Below are 14,045 nucleotides of genomic sequence, written 5' to 3' on the forward strand. Positions count from 1 at the left end.
TGTGGGCCTAACTTGATGTATATGCTGTATATCTACGCCGTCTATTCGTTATCTAGATCATTTTAGAGCAGATTAACATCTCAAGTGGACAACACCACACGAAACAGGGGTCATTGAACGCTGGTAAGGCCCAACGTAATGTTATTTTCGATCCAACATCTAAGGGAAAATATAAATATCAACTTTACCGAAAACTTTCGTGGGCCCAATAAACTTTTAGTAATGAGAATTCAATCCCTACTATATTGTCCACTTAAGATAATGAGAATTCAATCCCTACTATATTGTCCACTTAAGATAATGAGAATTCAATCCCTACTATATTGTCCATATAAGATTTGTATCTGCTTCATGTGTGGGACCATGGCCCCTAATGATAAAAAACAAAACTGATGGACGGCATGGATATACAAACCATACATTAAGGTGGGTCCCACGGTCAGGGCAACACGTAATCGGCTACCCTTTTTCTAGATAGTGACCTACCTGACAAGTGGCAGTAGTATGGCAGGACGCGGATTTACCCGGAAAGGCTCTAGCAGAAGTGCGCAGGTAACCTATGTTGGCCTATCATGATGCTTTTAATAAATCCATCACGTCCATCCGTTTTGAGAGTTGAACAAGGTGCAAAACCGCGGAAAAGAAAAAGGTGGGTAGGGTTATTTCCACCGTTGAAACCTCCGTTGGGTTGACGGCTTACATGCCATCCATACCGTTCATAAAGTCATTCCTGTTGGGCAGTGGCCCAAGAATATTATAACTGTAGACGTTTAATTCTCACGTTTTCGGCTCACTTAGAGTATTGGATCCGGCGAGCTCAAAAAAACGGATGGACGTGGTGGTGGATTTATAAAAAACAACATGGTGGGCCTCACATAGGTTCCAAGTGCAGGAACTTCCTCCGCGTCCAGTAGGCGTGCGGCGTAAATATAGTAGGTTGCCATGTGCGGCAGAAGCCAAGATTATCGCGTGGCGAGCAGGTAAACGGAGTTTCAAAAGGAGTAATGGGGGGAGTAGTAGATTAGAGCTTCCCCCCTCTCTTCTCGCTCACCTCTCTTCTTTTAACGGCACAAGTGTATTTCTGTATTTTTCTCCATCAGAGAAAGAGATGCTGGATTGCTTGAGCGGTGGAGGATTTTCCTCCAAGTGGTATGTATTAGAAAGAGATCAGACACGAATCTCATCATCTCATCAGAGCTTCTTGTTAGTTTTTGTTTTTTAATTGATTTTAATGTCGTTTTTGAGGTATCTTCTGAGCTTCTCTTTGATTCTTCTTCTCTTTTCGGGGGTTTTGATTTTGATGAAATGCAGTAAATCTCGGATAAAGGTGATCAGATCTCGGATAGATGTGATAAAGCGGAAGAAGAACGCTACTCTCAAATACCTGAAGAACGATATAGCAGATCTCCTTCAAAACGGTTTCGACACCAATGCCTACGGCAGGGTACCCTTCTTCCATCTTCCTTTCTTCTTTCTGAGTTTTGGAATCTCTGCAGATCTCAATCCACTTCCTTCACTCACCACTTGTTTTAGTGGGTCCTGTAGCTGGATGTAGACCGTTGATCTGATTTGCCTTACTGTGGATTGGGAAATTGCCTCAAAAGTTTCCGGGATTGGGAGATCGTAGCCATCCTATCTTCATTGGCCTTTTTAGTTTTTAATGTTGAATGTGGGCTGTTGCTGTATTTTCTTCGTGACTGCCCGTCTGTTGCTCCGTTATACAGTCGTTGGAATGTTCAAATCCGGGAGGCTTTTGGGGGTTTGTGGGTCACCATCGATGAAAATCTTTTTTATTTTTATTTTTAACACACGCACACACCCCCACATACTCACGCCGTAGTGGGATTTCACCACCTATGGATGCTCGAACCCTTTACCAGGTGTTGAAACTCCGGAGAGTCTACCACCGGAGCAAGAGCAAGGATCCATCGATGAAAAATCTTGATTTGCAATATATTTGCATACTTATGTTGTTTGCTTTTCTGTTTTTGGTCTTAAAAAGGGATTGTTTTGATCCAACCATCTCTTTCTCCATTCGCCTACTAATATTTTATTTTATTTTTCAATGGCAACAAACTTTATTAACAAAAGAGATCAAAGGGAGGAGGAGAAATCATCCCACAGAATCCCACAAACATAAATTCATAATTCCCCCAAAAGCCCAAAAAATCTTCCCAATTACACCCTATAAAATGAGTATTCTTGGAGGCTCACATAATCAGTTTCTTCCGATTTGATGTTGAAAATTCTGTTGTTTCTTTCCTTCCAAATGGACCACAAAGCTGACAGGACAGCAATAGGCCATAGAATTTTCCTTGTTTTTCCATGGATCCTCCATGACCACTCTTGAGAGACTCCTACAATATACCTTGGCATCAACTCATTGGAACATCTTAGCAGTGGGTGGTGACACACACTGAAATGTTGAGTCCCGTACAGAATCCAAACGATCTCAGAGTTGTGATTCAATGAGGGTCGCTCATGTGAGAGGGTTGACGAGATCTATGTGAACAGCACATGTGCCGAGTGTAGTCAAAGACATTTTGGGTGCACGACTAGACATTTTGGGCCACCTATACCTCACTCAGGCTCCACATGAGTCACTGTTCCCAGGCATGTACCTAGGTGCGCCTAGGTGTGCTCTTTGTGCCTAAGCGCGCCTGGGTAACACCTGCATGATGCTACAAGGTACCATTTTGCGTACATCAAAGAATGGTATTTTGGGTATTTGGAAACCCCTTAAGGGGGGAGAGACTACTTAGAATCCCCCTTTGAGCATATTTTCCCCAATTTTTGTAGATCAGAGCTTGGATTGATGAAGAAACCCCTTCTTCCAAATTTCTTACAATTTTCATAAACTAATGAGAGCCTCTTCTTGATATATATTTTTTGTATTGTTTATGCATTACATCGGACTTTTAGAAAGCAATTTAAGTTTCTATTTATGCCATCAAGATATAAAAAGGCAAATTGGGGGTTTTAGGGGAGAAGTTAGGTTAGATGATTTGGGTATGTTGAAATTTGAATTTTCTGGCTTTTGAAAATTTAGGTCCTGTGTGATTTTTGGGCTCAATTGTAATTACCTTGTAAATGGGTAATAATTATTTACCTAGGTAATTATTGCATCTTTCCCAATGCAAATAGTGATGGCTTACTTTTTCAACACTAAAATCGAGAAATTTGCGAAATAAATGTGGGGCCCACCGTGATCTATGTGGCTTATCCACACCACCTATTTGTTATGCCTGCTGAATTTGGGGCATGAGCTGAAAAATGAGGCAGATCCAAAGCACAAGTGGACCACACTATGGGAAAGTGGGAATCGAATGCCTACCATTAAAAACTTCTTGGGACCCCAAGAAGTTTTGGATCAAGCTGATATTCTTGTTTTCCCCTTATCCATATATGTGTGACCCAATGAACTGGTTAGATGATGAATATACATCAATTTAGGCCCATCGAAGGAAACAACTTTCAATGATGGACGAATTAAGGCCACTGTTTTGTTTCGTGTGGGCCATTTGAGCGTTGGATCTGCCTCATTTTTCAGCTCATGCCCGTCCCAAAATGTTCTGATAAAACAGATGGATGGCACGAATATATCATATACGTTATGGTGGGGCCCACCTATTTGAGTCAACACTTTTGAATTGGTTTTTGAGGTGGAATTACTCACCCATTTTCAAACCAAGTGAAAAAAGTAATAATTACTTATTTATCAGGGATTTACTTGTATCATGGAAAATCAAACAGGCCCTTGGGGATTTTAGTGAAATTGTGATTTTAGGTTGGAGAGTTTGGGAAATTTAAGGTTAGGATTTGAGGAAATTGGAAAATTAGGGTTTATAATTTGTGGAATTTAGCTAAAATTGGTGATATGGGGGTTTTGAGCTAAGAAGAATTGGAAATCCTATGAAATTAAGGTTTTTAGGTTTTGGGAATTTGTTATTCTAGGAATCCACATGGAATATAAGTTTTGATTGTGGTGTTTAACTGTCACTCTATTTAAAATACATAGTAACTTTACAACTACTTTTATTTCATCATGTTAGTATTAGATTTAGAGTTGAAATTGTTAAAAAAATAAAATTCATCATGTATTTCAGTATTTGTATATAACTTATCACCATCATCATTAAAGGCTTATCCCAACTAATTGGGATTGGCTCCATGAATCCTGTTTTGGCATTCCACTCCATCAAGGGCCATAACTTCAGTTAGACCATAGGCCAGCAAGTATTTTCTTACTTCCTCTACCAACGTCCTTTTGGGCCTTCCCCTGCCCTTCTAGAGCCTTCAACTTTTTACCAACTCACTCCTTCTAACTGGCACAGTTCGTGGTCTCTGTTGCACATGACCAAACCATCTGAGTCTATTTTCCCTTAATATATGACATAGGCGATAAAAAAAAATCACCCAGGATCATGGACCTTGGCGTTTTTGGTGCTACAGGGGCTGTTGCGTCATCACCTTTAACTACACTGCACGTGTCAAAGATCCATACACCGTAAACATGCCATGTATAAAAATATCAGGGCAGTACACTATCAAATGAGACATATGTGGTTGTCTTATTTATTTTTTATTTATGAGTGGTAATTGTAGACTTGGTTTTGCTTAGTACTATTTCGGTTGCATAAGTGTTACACTAATGGTTTTATTTGGTGGCTGGTTGTTTGATTTTATTTGTTAATTTACTAGTCAGGTCTAGGATTGGGTAGTGCCTTGGGCTGACTCCTCTTGATGTTGGGTTCGACTTGGGTTGACCCTTGACCTCCCCAACCCACATGAGTTGCACCCTTACACTTGAACTTTAGATTTGCCTGATTTTTGGGCTCAGGACCCATCATGGGAGGTCGCACCTTTTGGTTGGATTAGATGTCTTGAACACATCATGTGAGCCCCACAGAGCTTGACTCTACTGGATGCTCTGTTGGAATTGACTTCATGCATAATATTCCTCTGTGTGTGCGTGTGTGTGCGTGTGCATGCGTGTGTGTGTGAGACCTTCAGGATGGATAGGCTGCATGCGCGCATAATGTGGACTCCATGTAACTCAGAGTCCGGGTGTGTAATAAAGAAGTCCTAAAACAAATCATAATAAGTCTGGTCCATGTATGGACCATAAAATCCTAAGCTAATCGAAGGCTGTTTATATTCCTTCCAGTTAAATTCTGACACAGACTCTAAGGAGGGTCCATACATCCAATAGGAAGCCTTAAAAATGATTCTAGTGCTAGCTGTAGCTCCCATCTTCAATTCCTGCTCATCAGAACTTGAGAAATAAAAAAGAACTTTATTTATTTATTTATTTATAGAAACACTTATCCTAGATCATATGTAACCTTTTAGACTCTTTTATTACACACTTGTGGTCCGTATGGGTCCCACAGCACCCTACACTTATTTCAAAAATTGTGTAAGAAAACAGTAAAATGACTTGTACAGACTGATGCGGTCTCTCATTAGAACTGGCTAGATTGTCGGGTTCACTTCTGGCCTGCATCAAAACCTACTTTTGTTCCCATTCAGAACATCTGTTTCCAATTTTCCCTCAGATTAGGGACAAAATGGTTGTAAACCAGGCTGCAGCCGGTGGGTTGAGGTTGAAACCCCAGTTGCAGATGATCGATCCTCTATTTGATTTTCTTTGATTCTTGCTTTGGTTGTTGAAATGTTTTATCTTTTCTTTTCTTTGCTTGTTTGAAACAGGCAGGAGGACTCATACAGGAGCTGAACCAATCTTACTGTTATGAGTTAATAGAACAATTCTGCGGGTGTATTTTGGAGCAGCTCTCAGGCATGAAAAAGCATAGGTATGTGTGCAGAAATGCTTCTAGATGAACAATTTCTTGATTTCGTTCACAGGTTAACCATCTTTTAGAGTCACCTTGTGTTAACTTCTCCTCTGGGTTCATGCTGCTGTTTTCATCATGATATATTTTAGCTTTCATTTTTGTTGTTAAATTTCCTAACAGTAATTCTAGTGCTTTATTTATTTTTAGTGAATAGCCATTCTAGTGCTTTATATGTTTTTAATGAGACCAGATTCATCCACGATGATTGTAGAGGATCAGTTACAATTTCAATGTGGCGTATGAGTGGAATATATGGGTCATTCATCAGGTGGGGCCCAACATTAGCATGTCATGGCCACAGTTAAAAAACTTGATTCAACTCAACTCGATGTTGATCTGGGTCAGGTCTCAAATCGATGTTGATATGGGTCAGGACTCGAATCGATGTTGATATGGGTCAGGACTCGAATCGATGTTGATATGGGTCAGGACTCGAATTGATGTTCATGTGGGTCAGGTCTACTAAATAGTTAATAATTATAAATAAAAGAAGCGGCAAAATATTAGGAACTGGAAAAAATATTGAAAGTAGTTAGATATTTGTACAAGTATTTAGAAAAATAAAAATAAAAACGAAGCAGCAAAATATTGAGTAGCTCAATGGTTGAGAGTGTTCTCTTGTTGCATGTAGTTTTTGAGTTATACTGCCACTTTTGCTTCTTTTCCCTTTTATAAAGATCTGACGACACAAGTGACTTGTCCTGAATCATGTGAGTCATGTTGAGTCAACTAAGTCAGCGAGTTGACACGACGAGTCTTTGCGAATTTAGGCTGAGTTACTCTCACTTTCGAGTTTCTTAGGGCCTGTTTGGATACCACCCCATAAGTAACTTAAACCTTATGGCAACAAAAAGTTAATTTTTTTAAGTTTGGTAAACACATTTTCAGAAATAGCTTAACACTTTAAAGTTGCTTATAGCCATCAACAAATTTTTTATTTTTTTTAACGCTTTTCACTTCATTTTTAAACATAAAGCAAAAGCAAACTAATAAAAGGACCACATTTTCCACACGTGTGGAGCTCACAACTTTTGCCATGTGGGACCCAGACATGTGACCATGTGGAACCTACACGTGGTACTAGTTGTTGCTTACATCCCTGATCCAAAGAATAAAATTTTTTCCTTTTCGCTCATGCATCCAAGGACATCATAGTTCGGTGGGATTTTTGTGCTGGATATACTTGGAGATTCCAAATTAGTATATCCTTCTTTCCCTGATATTTTCTTGCGTTTTCTATATAGATTGTGGAATCACGTAATTTTCACAACCGTCTCTCATCACTCTTTAGGGTACTTTTGATGTGTGTCAGAGGGTCATGTGGATTGCCTCACCTTGATAAACTTATTTTATGATGATTAATGTTATGACAACAATCGATGTGTTGTTTGGCAGTGCTTCTACTCTGAATAAGCATGCATTGATAATGCAAAGCATTTAATACTGGATACTCTCTCACATCTTCATTGTTAAGGGATGATGTGGTTTTTCCTTTATGCTCAATCCGGAGTTAATTCAAAAACTTGGATGGTTTAGATTCTCTAAACCATCACACTGTACAATTTTTGAAGTTCATGTATATTAACCACCATACTCCACAGCCCATCTTTGCTCCTCACCTCATGTTTGGACCTGATCACAAAAATTAGACTGATCCAAAACTCATGTATGCGAAACCATAAGGAATAGTGTAGAATCCTGCGTAAAGCCTCTAAATTCACATGGCGGATGGGACCCACCTTTATTTCAAATGGTTTTAATTTTTTGGGAGTCCCTTCATCCTGGCAGGGTGCGTTAAATAAACAGATCGGGCATCATATAAACACTGCGGCGAGCCCCAAACGCAACTAATAATAGTAGGTGTTTCCATCCCAATTGTTTTTTATGGCCCACCAGAATGTTGGATAGTCCTGATCTTTTGGATCTAGGGTGAAAGTGAGGTGGATCTCCTGGTCCATGGTGTGGGTCTTATTCTAGTTTCCTCCATTCACGTTGTTAGTTAGGTGCACTAGTACTGCTCCCCTTATCAAAATAGCTGGTTTCCATCTTTTTCTGGGAATCCAGCTATGAGCATAACACAACAATTAACAGCAGGAGAAAATGTCGCTGAATAGCTCCATTTTACCAGCTATGCTATGAACATAGCATATTAAGGTGCCAAATGCAAAATTGTTTATGCTCATAGCGCTGTGTTTATGCTAGTAGCAGTATTATGCACCGAAAATGGGCCCTTATACAAAGGTAACCACTGGGCCTGTATTTGAAACAAAGTTGCATGCTGTCTGGAATTTAATGTCAGGTCCACTTCTCTTTTCAGTTTATGATTTTATAGTTCGATGAAATCACGATTTTTTCAGTTCGATGAAATCATGACATTGTTTCTGCATGTTCTGCTTTTTGTACAGGGAATGTCCTCCAGAAAGCAGGGAGGCTGTGTCAAGTCTGATGTTTGCAGCAGCTAGATTTGCTGATTTGCCAGAATTATGTGACCTCCGGTGTATATTTAGAGCCCGATATGGGAATGCGCTGGAATCATTTGTAAATCAAGAGGTTAGAATCCATATGCCTTCCCTCGATACAATTCCCAATGGTCTTAAAAACCCTTCTTCATTTAACATGCTTGATTTTTTATCATTAGTTTGCTGAGAAGATAGCACCAAAATCTCCTTCGATGGAACAGAAGCTGCAGTTGATGCGAGACATTTCGCGAGAGTATTCTTTAAACTGGGATCCCAAAGCTTTTGGAGAGGGGAATTCTAATCCGCCACTTTCTTCTTCATTTGTAAGTACACTGGAGATTTCCATTCAATTCTGTGGCTGTGTTTGTATACGTAAGTGATTTAATTATTGACACACTCTTTGGTCAAATCAGAAATTGAAAAAAATAATGATATATAGAATAAACGATAAGGAAACTTCCCTTAAATTGCTATTGCAATTCTTTTCGAGTCCAATTTGAAAGTAACATAATTCTAATGTGGCATTTAGACCCTTGAAACAAATGGCAAGGGGAAAAAAAGGAATTACATTTTGGTTGTATCCACTTTATGAATTCAGTTTGTTGGTGCATCTGAATGCACCCTCTATGTTATCATATCCATGTCATAAGCTGAGTCTTTTCTTCCCTTCACTAAGGCCATGTTTGGATTGGATTCCATGCCAAACAAAGGAAAGTAAAGGGTTTTCCTTTGATGTGATGATTTGTGTTGTTTTGTAACAAAGAAAAGGGTGAATTCCACCAAACGATCATTACACCTTTCCATCTTTTGGATTATTGGCACGAGAAAATAAGGGAGTATTGTGAGAGGAATATGAGATTTCCACTTGCTATCCAAACAAGAACTTCAAATTAGATTCCATGTTTCAATAGTTCTCATGGAATCACCATTGCATAATGATTATTGTTTCTTTTTATCTTTTCCACATCCAAACATGCCCTAAGATCATATGAATCACTGCCCCAATCCAAATAGTAGAGAAAATTTCTTGTTTTTTTTTTTAAAAAAAAAAAAAAAAATACATTTCTGAACTTTGTGCAGGATCAACCTAAGATGCGCGAACCTGTTTACAATGGCAAGGATCCTACTGTTTTCAAGTTACACAAGCAAGAGATTTCATCTCATCAAAGACAAGAAGTCAGTCCTCGTTCTGGGCACGCTGCAAGGCAGGAGGTGAAGTCAGATAACAAAACTAACAACATTGGCCATCAGTCACCTGCATTCGATGTAAGCAGTGGTAGGAAATCAGCAGAAAATCTGAAGCCGCAGTCCACTGACATTATGGCCCCTCCTTATACAAGACAGGAGGTGAAGACACACAACAAAACACTGCATCTCACCAACACTAACAACAACGCCCATCGGTCACCTGCATTCGATGCAATGAATGGCAGGGAATCAACAGAAAATGTGAAGCCCCGCTCCAACGAAAATATGGTCCCTCCTTATATCAAACCAAAAGGCAGCAACTACAGAAGCAATTATGAGGATCGATGTTCTGGTTCTGACCATAATGAGCCGTCCCCCCTGCCAATTGTTGTTAGAGCTGACTTATATTGTGAATCAGTAGGGACCCAAGAAGGGACGGAAGACAATAGCTACAAGAGGCATGGACCTGGAAGATCTAATATTCGTCGAGATGAGATTGATCACTATCAGGACAACCAAGTTGGTGATGCCAGGCATAAACCAAGATCTGTTAGGAAGCAACGGAATCCTCCAGTTCACAAGAATGCTACTGCTATTGATGGAAATGAGTATGAGAGCAGAAACCGGAGTGGCCAGAGAAGGCAAGGCACGAGACATGGCATCCTTACCTATATTGATGATGATGGGGTCCATGATGAAGAGGAGATGTTTATGGATGAACTCTTGATGCATTACAGTAAGAAACCGTCGTCAGCCTACAAAAGCAGCACGATACGGACAGGACAGAAAGCTCCTACACACCATGTTGGTGATGCTGGCAGGTCTCCACTGTCACAGAACAGAAAGGGAGCTGATTCAAAACATGAAACAGGGCTTCCTCCTTCACGAGCACTATCACTACCGGAGTTGAAGGCCCCGCCAGAGGTGGCAAAGGTACCGATTCGTGCTGCTTCATTACAGCCAGAAACAGTGAATCCAAATGGCAGGCATGTTCATCCAAAGCTACCTGATTATGACGATGTGGCAGCCCAGTTAGCTGCCTTGAGAGTGGGAGGTAAGGTAAAGTAATGACTTGAGGAGCCACGGATTTGTTTGATCTTTTTTCTTTTAGTGTGTTTGTGAAGTGGTGGTTGTATTCTTGTCATTTTTTGAATGGGATTATTTCAGTTTCTCTCTTTCAAGAGTTTGAAATCAATATTCACTTGGCATATGTTTATTGGTGATCTCCATCAAAGTGACATTTTATATACGGCATGTGAAATACTGAGTTGCTTTTATGAAGTTGGAAATTGGAATTGGGGAGGAGGTTCCTTCAAATGAATTACAAGGGTCTAGGGATGAAACTGATGACTTTTCTTTCTGTCCCTATTTTCACTAGTAGGGCCAGTTTGGATACATGGATTGTCAGTTGAAAGGGTTCGAGAGTTCATTTCCACAATGATTACAGTTTACCTCTCCACCGCTTTTTTGAATCTAATAGATTCCAAATTTAAGGGGTTTGTTTGTGTTGCATGAGAAGATGGAAGAAATCCTGAAGGTCCACATGGTTTCTTTATATAGAAAATTTTTTAAAAATCACACGGTACAATCACAAATATGTAAACCAGCAGCATAACGAAAGAGAACTGGATTACCTTTCCAACCAGTTAAAAATCGTCCAAATCCGACCTCCGAATCATGCTATGTATTCCTGATCATGCATCCTTGCTGTTTATACTCACAGATGCTTTCCAATGATTGTGTGGTGACCCGTGGTGGCAGAACTCTGAGGGCCCCTGATGTATGTATGTGTTTTATCATCCCGTTCATCTATTTTGCCAGCTCATATTAGGGCATTAGCCCAAAATTGAAGCATATCCAAAGATCAAATGGACCACACCATAATAAATAGTGGAGCTCGAATTCCTACCGTTGAAAACTTCTCAAAGGCCATAGTAGTATTGGTTGAAGGTGATATTTATTTTTTGCCTTCATCTAGGTTTGTGTTACCTTATGAACAAGTTGGATGGCAAATAAGCATAGTTGTGGGCCCCATATCTGCCCAGTATCACTCTGAATGCAGTTAAATATTTAAATGTAGGGAAGCTGGGGTAATTTTAGAATTATTTGAGATGTTTAAAGTAAATTCGAGGAAGGTGGTTGGTCTCATATTTCAAACGGTGGTTGTATTTGGAACACTGCTTCTAACGTGCTCCAATGCTTAGATTTTAGAAGCTTGAGGTGGGTCATCCTACTACATTTCTTAGCATCAGTCTCCATCATGATTTTTTGGGTTCCTGAAATGTAGACTACCATTATGCTTATTATGTGAATGATTATCAGGAATGAGTAAATGGATGAGCCATGGGAGTTTATTTAGAATTTGATTTATTTGAATGGCTACAGCTTGTGATTATCATTTGATCACCATTTGTGGATCGCAAACTTAAAAGCCTTTAGAATGGTTGTGGACTAGTATGTGAATGTGTGACCACCCCATCAAAATCGACAACATTTGAGTGTCAGGTTTATAGAAATTCCAGTCTCATTTAGGGGGGTGTTTGGATCTTAAGTTGCTTAAGATAAGTTACTTACTCCACAAGTAGCTTATCTTAGTTTCTACTTATTAAGAAGATAGGTATGTTTGGCAAAAAACATACTTATCAGCTCCTTATCCTTCTTCAGCAACTTATGAAAAGTAAAAAAGGCTTAAAAAAAATAACTCAAGTGATTATGTACTTTTAAGTAAAAAGTTACTTGTAAGTAATCGTAAATCTACTGCTGTAAGTAGAAAAAGTAACTTATTTGGTGGTATCCAAATGGGCCCTCAAGGATTTTTCTGTTTAGACATTTGAACCTGCTATTTGCAGCTTGTAAGCATGGTTCAAAAACTCAAAAATTCCACTCCATATTCAGCTAGTGAGTCTTTATTTAACTTGACTCGATGTCTAATAGTTACTATATAAATATTTTAAGGAATGACATGTAGATAAAATAGAAAAAATAAAATAAAAATTGAAGTAATATCAGACAGCCACTAAGCTCGAGTTGCACCTAGTCAAGAATGAATCAAGCTAACTTTCAAGTTCCATGGTGACTCTGTCCGAATCTCATCAAGACGAGTCAACTCACTAAGTTTTAAAACTATGCTTGTTATAATATTGTATATTAAACTGGTAGCCTTTTTACTACTTGGTCTGATGGGTATTTTCCCTGTTAGTGAAAATTTTGGGCCATCCCCTGTTAATGGGGACCACTTTTTAGACACCTTTTTTTTAAAAAAAAAAAAAAAAAAAAAAAATTATTTATTTATTTATTTTTATTTTTTTAACACACGCACACGCACCACCACACACTCACGCCCTAGGGGGACTTCACCACATATGGGTACTCGAACCCTCGACCAGTTGTTGAAACTCCTAAGAGTCTACTACCAAAGCAAGAGCAAGGACCCACGTTTTAAACACCTCATAATTAAAACATCACCACTTGACTTTGTAACTTGGGTGGGCCCTTGATCCGAGCGGGTACACGGTTAAAATTGTCATAGAAAGACAACCAACAGTCTGGATTGAGCCAAGGTTAGCCCAACACCGTGCTGAGTGCCGACTTTATGTGCAAAGACGGTCTTTGCTTGGAAAAAAATGGATTTTGGCATTTTTCCGCGAGTTCTGACCATCCAACCGCTCACTAACACGTTGTCTTGGCTCCTGTGCGCATGGTTCACACGAGCCTCACTCTCGCCCATCTATGACCCATGTGATGACACAACTCACACAAACTTAAATATGTATTTGAGCCTATGTTTTGTACAATCCAAACCCGCCACCCAAAACGTCTACAAAAGGGGCTTCATATGCAAAGCGAGAGAGGAGAGAGCGTCTGACGGGCAGAGTGTTCGATAGAGATGGCCGGAGTGAGAGCCAGTGAAAGAGAATGAAGAGAGTTCTTAGACAAACAACAATCTATATGAGATTCTGAGACATAGACAGAGACTCTCTGTCTCTCTTGATCTCTTCTATTCTTTCTGTTTTCTCAATATCTTTTATTCTTTCAATCAGTTCTATCTCATTTCAACTTCAAAGCCAAGGTCATATTTTCGGTCTATCAATTTCTAGTATGTATATTCTAACCCCCGTACTTTGAACACTTGAAGTTGTAGGCTTTGCTTTGATATCACGTAAAGCATGCTCTATAGTTGCCTCTCTTAAGGATCTTCTGTATCAGAAAATGTGACTTAAAGGTAACTGAAAGTTATGTGTATATTTTCTTTTCAGTACTTTTATTGGAGAAGTTTTTTTTTTTTCCTGCCATTTTCATTTTGTTTTTAGTTTATTTTTTATAGTTTAAGACGTCTAAATCTAGTATTTTACTGGAAGTTCGTCGAATCCCATTTAAAAGGGTAAAGCCTAGCAAAGTAGGGATCATGTTTGACACGGGCAATAAAATGGTACTTAACCTCTTCTTTTTCCATATCTGAGGCCCTTACTCGAAATCTACAACGCAGATCTATCCAAGAGTCACCCAAGTAAGGAAATATTTGGCTTTCCCAATCTCTACG

At 39.3% G+C, this 14,045-nt stretch overlaps 1 protein-coding gene across 1 annotated transcript; it reads left to right on the top strand.

The window, feature by feature from the left end:
• The first annotated feature begins 960 nt into the window (after nucleotides 1–960).
• On the top strand, nucleotides 961–10,752 carry LOC131258345 (uncharacterized). The gene is made up of 6 exons (XM_058259603.1): nucleotides 961–1,149; nucleotides 1,312–1,444; nucleotides 5,713–5,816; nucleotides 8,264–8,408; nucleotides 8,497–8,640; nucleotides 9,398–10,752. The coding sequence occupies exons 1-6, from the start codon at nucleotides 1,109–1,111 to the stop codon at nucleotides 10,571–10,573; spliced, it is 1,743 nt and encodes a 580-aa protein (XP_058115586.1). The 5' UTR covers nucleotides 961–1,108; the 3' UTR covers nucleotides 10,574–10,752.
• The last annotated feature ends 3,293 nt before the right edge of the window (nucleotides 10,753–14,045 follow it).

Source organism: Magnolia sinica, chromosome 10 (genome assembly GCF_029962835.1).
Source record: "Magnolia sinica isolate HGM2019 chromosome 10, MsV1, whole genome shotgun sequence".
Taxonomy (NCBI): Eukaryota; Viridiplantae; Streptophyta; class Magnoliopsida; order Magnoliales; family Magnoliaceae; genus Magnolia; species Magnolia sinica.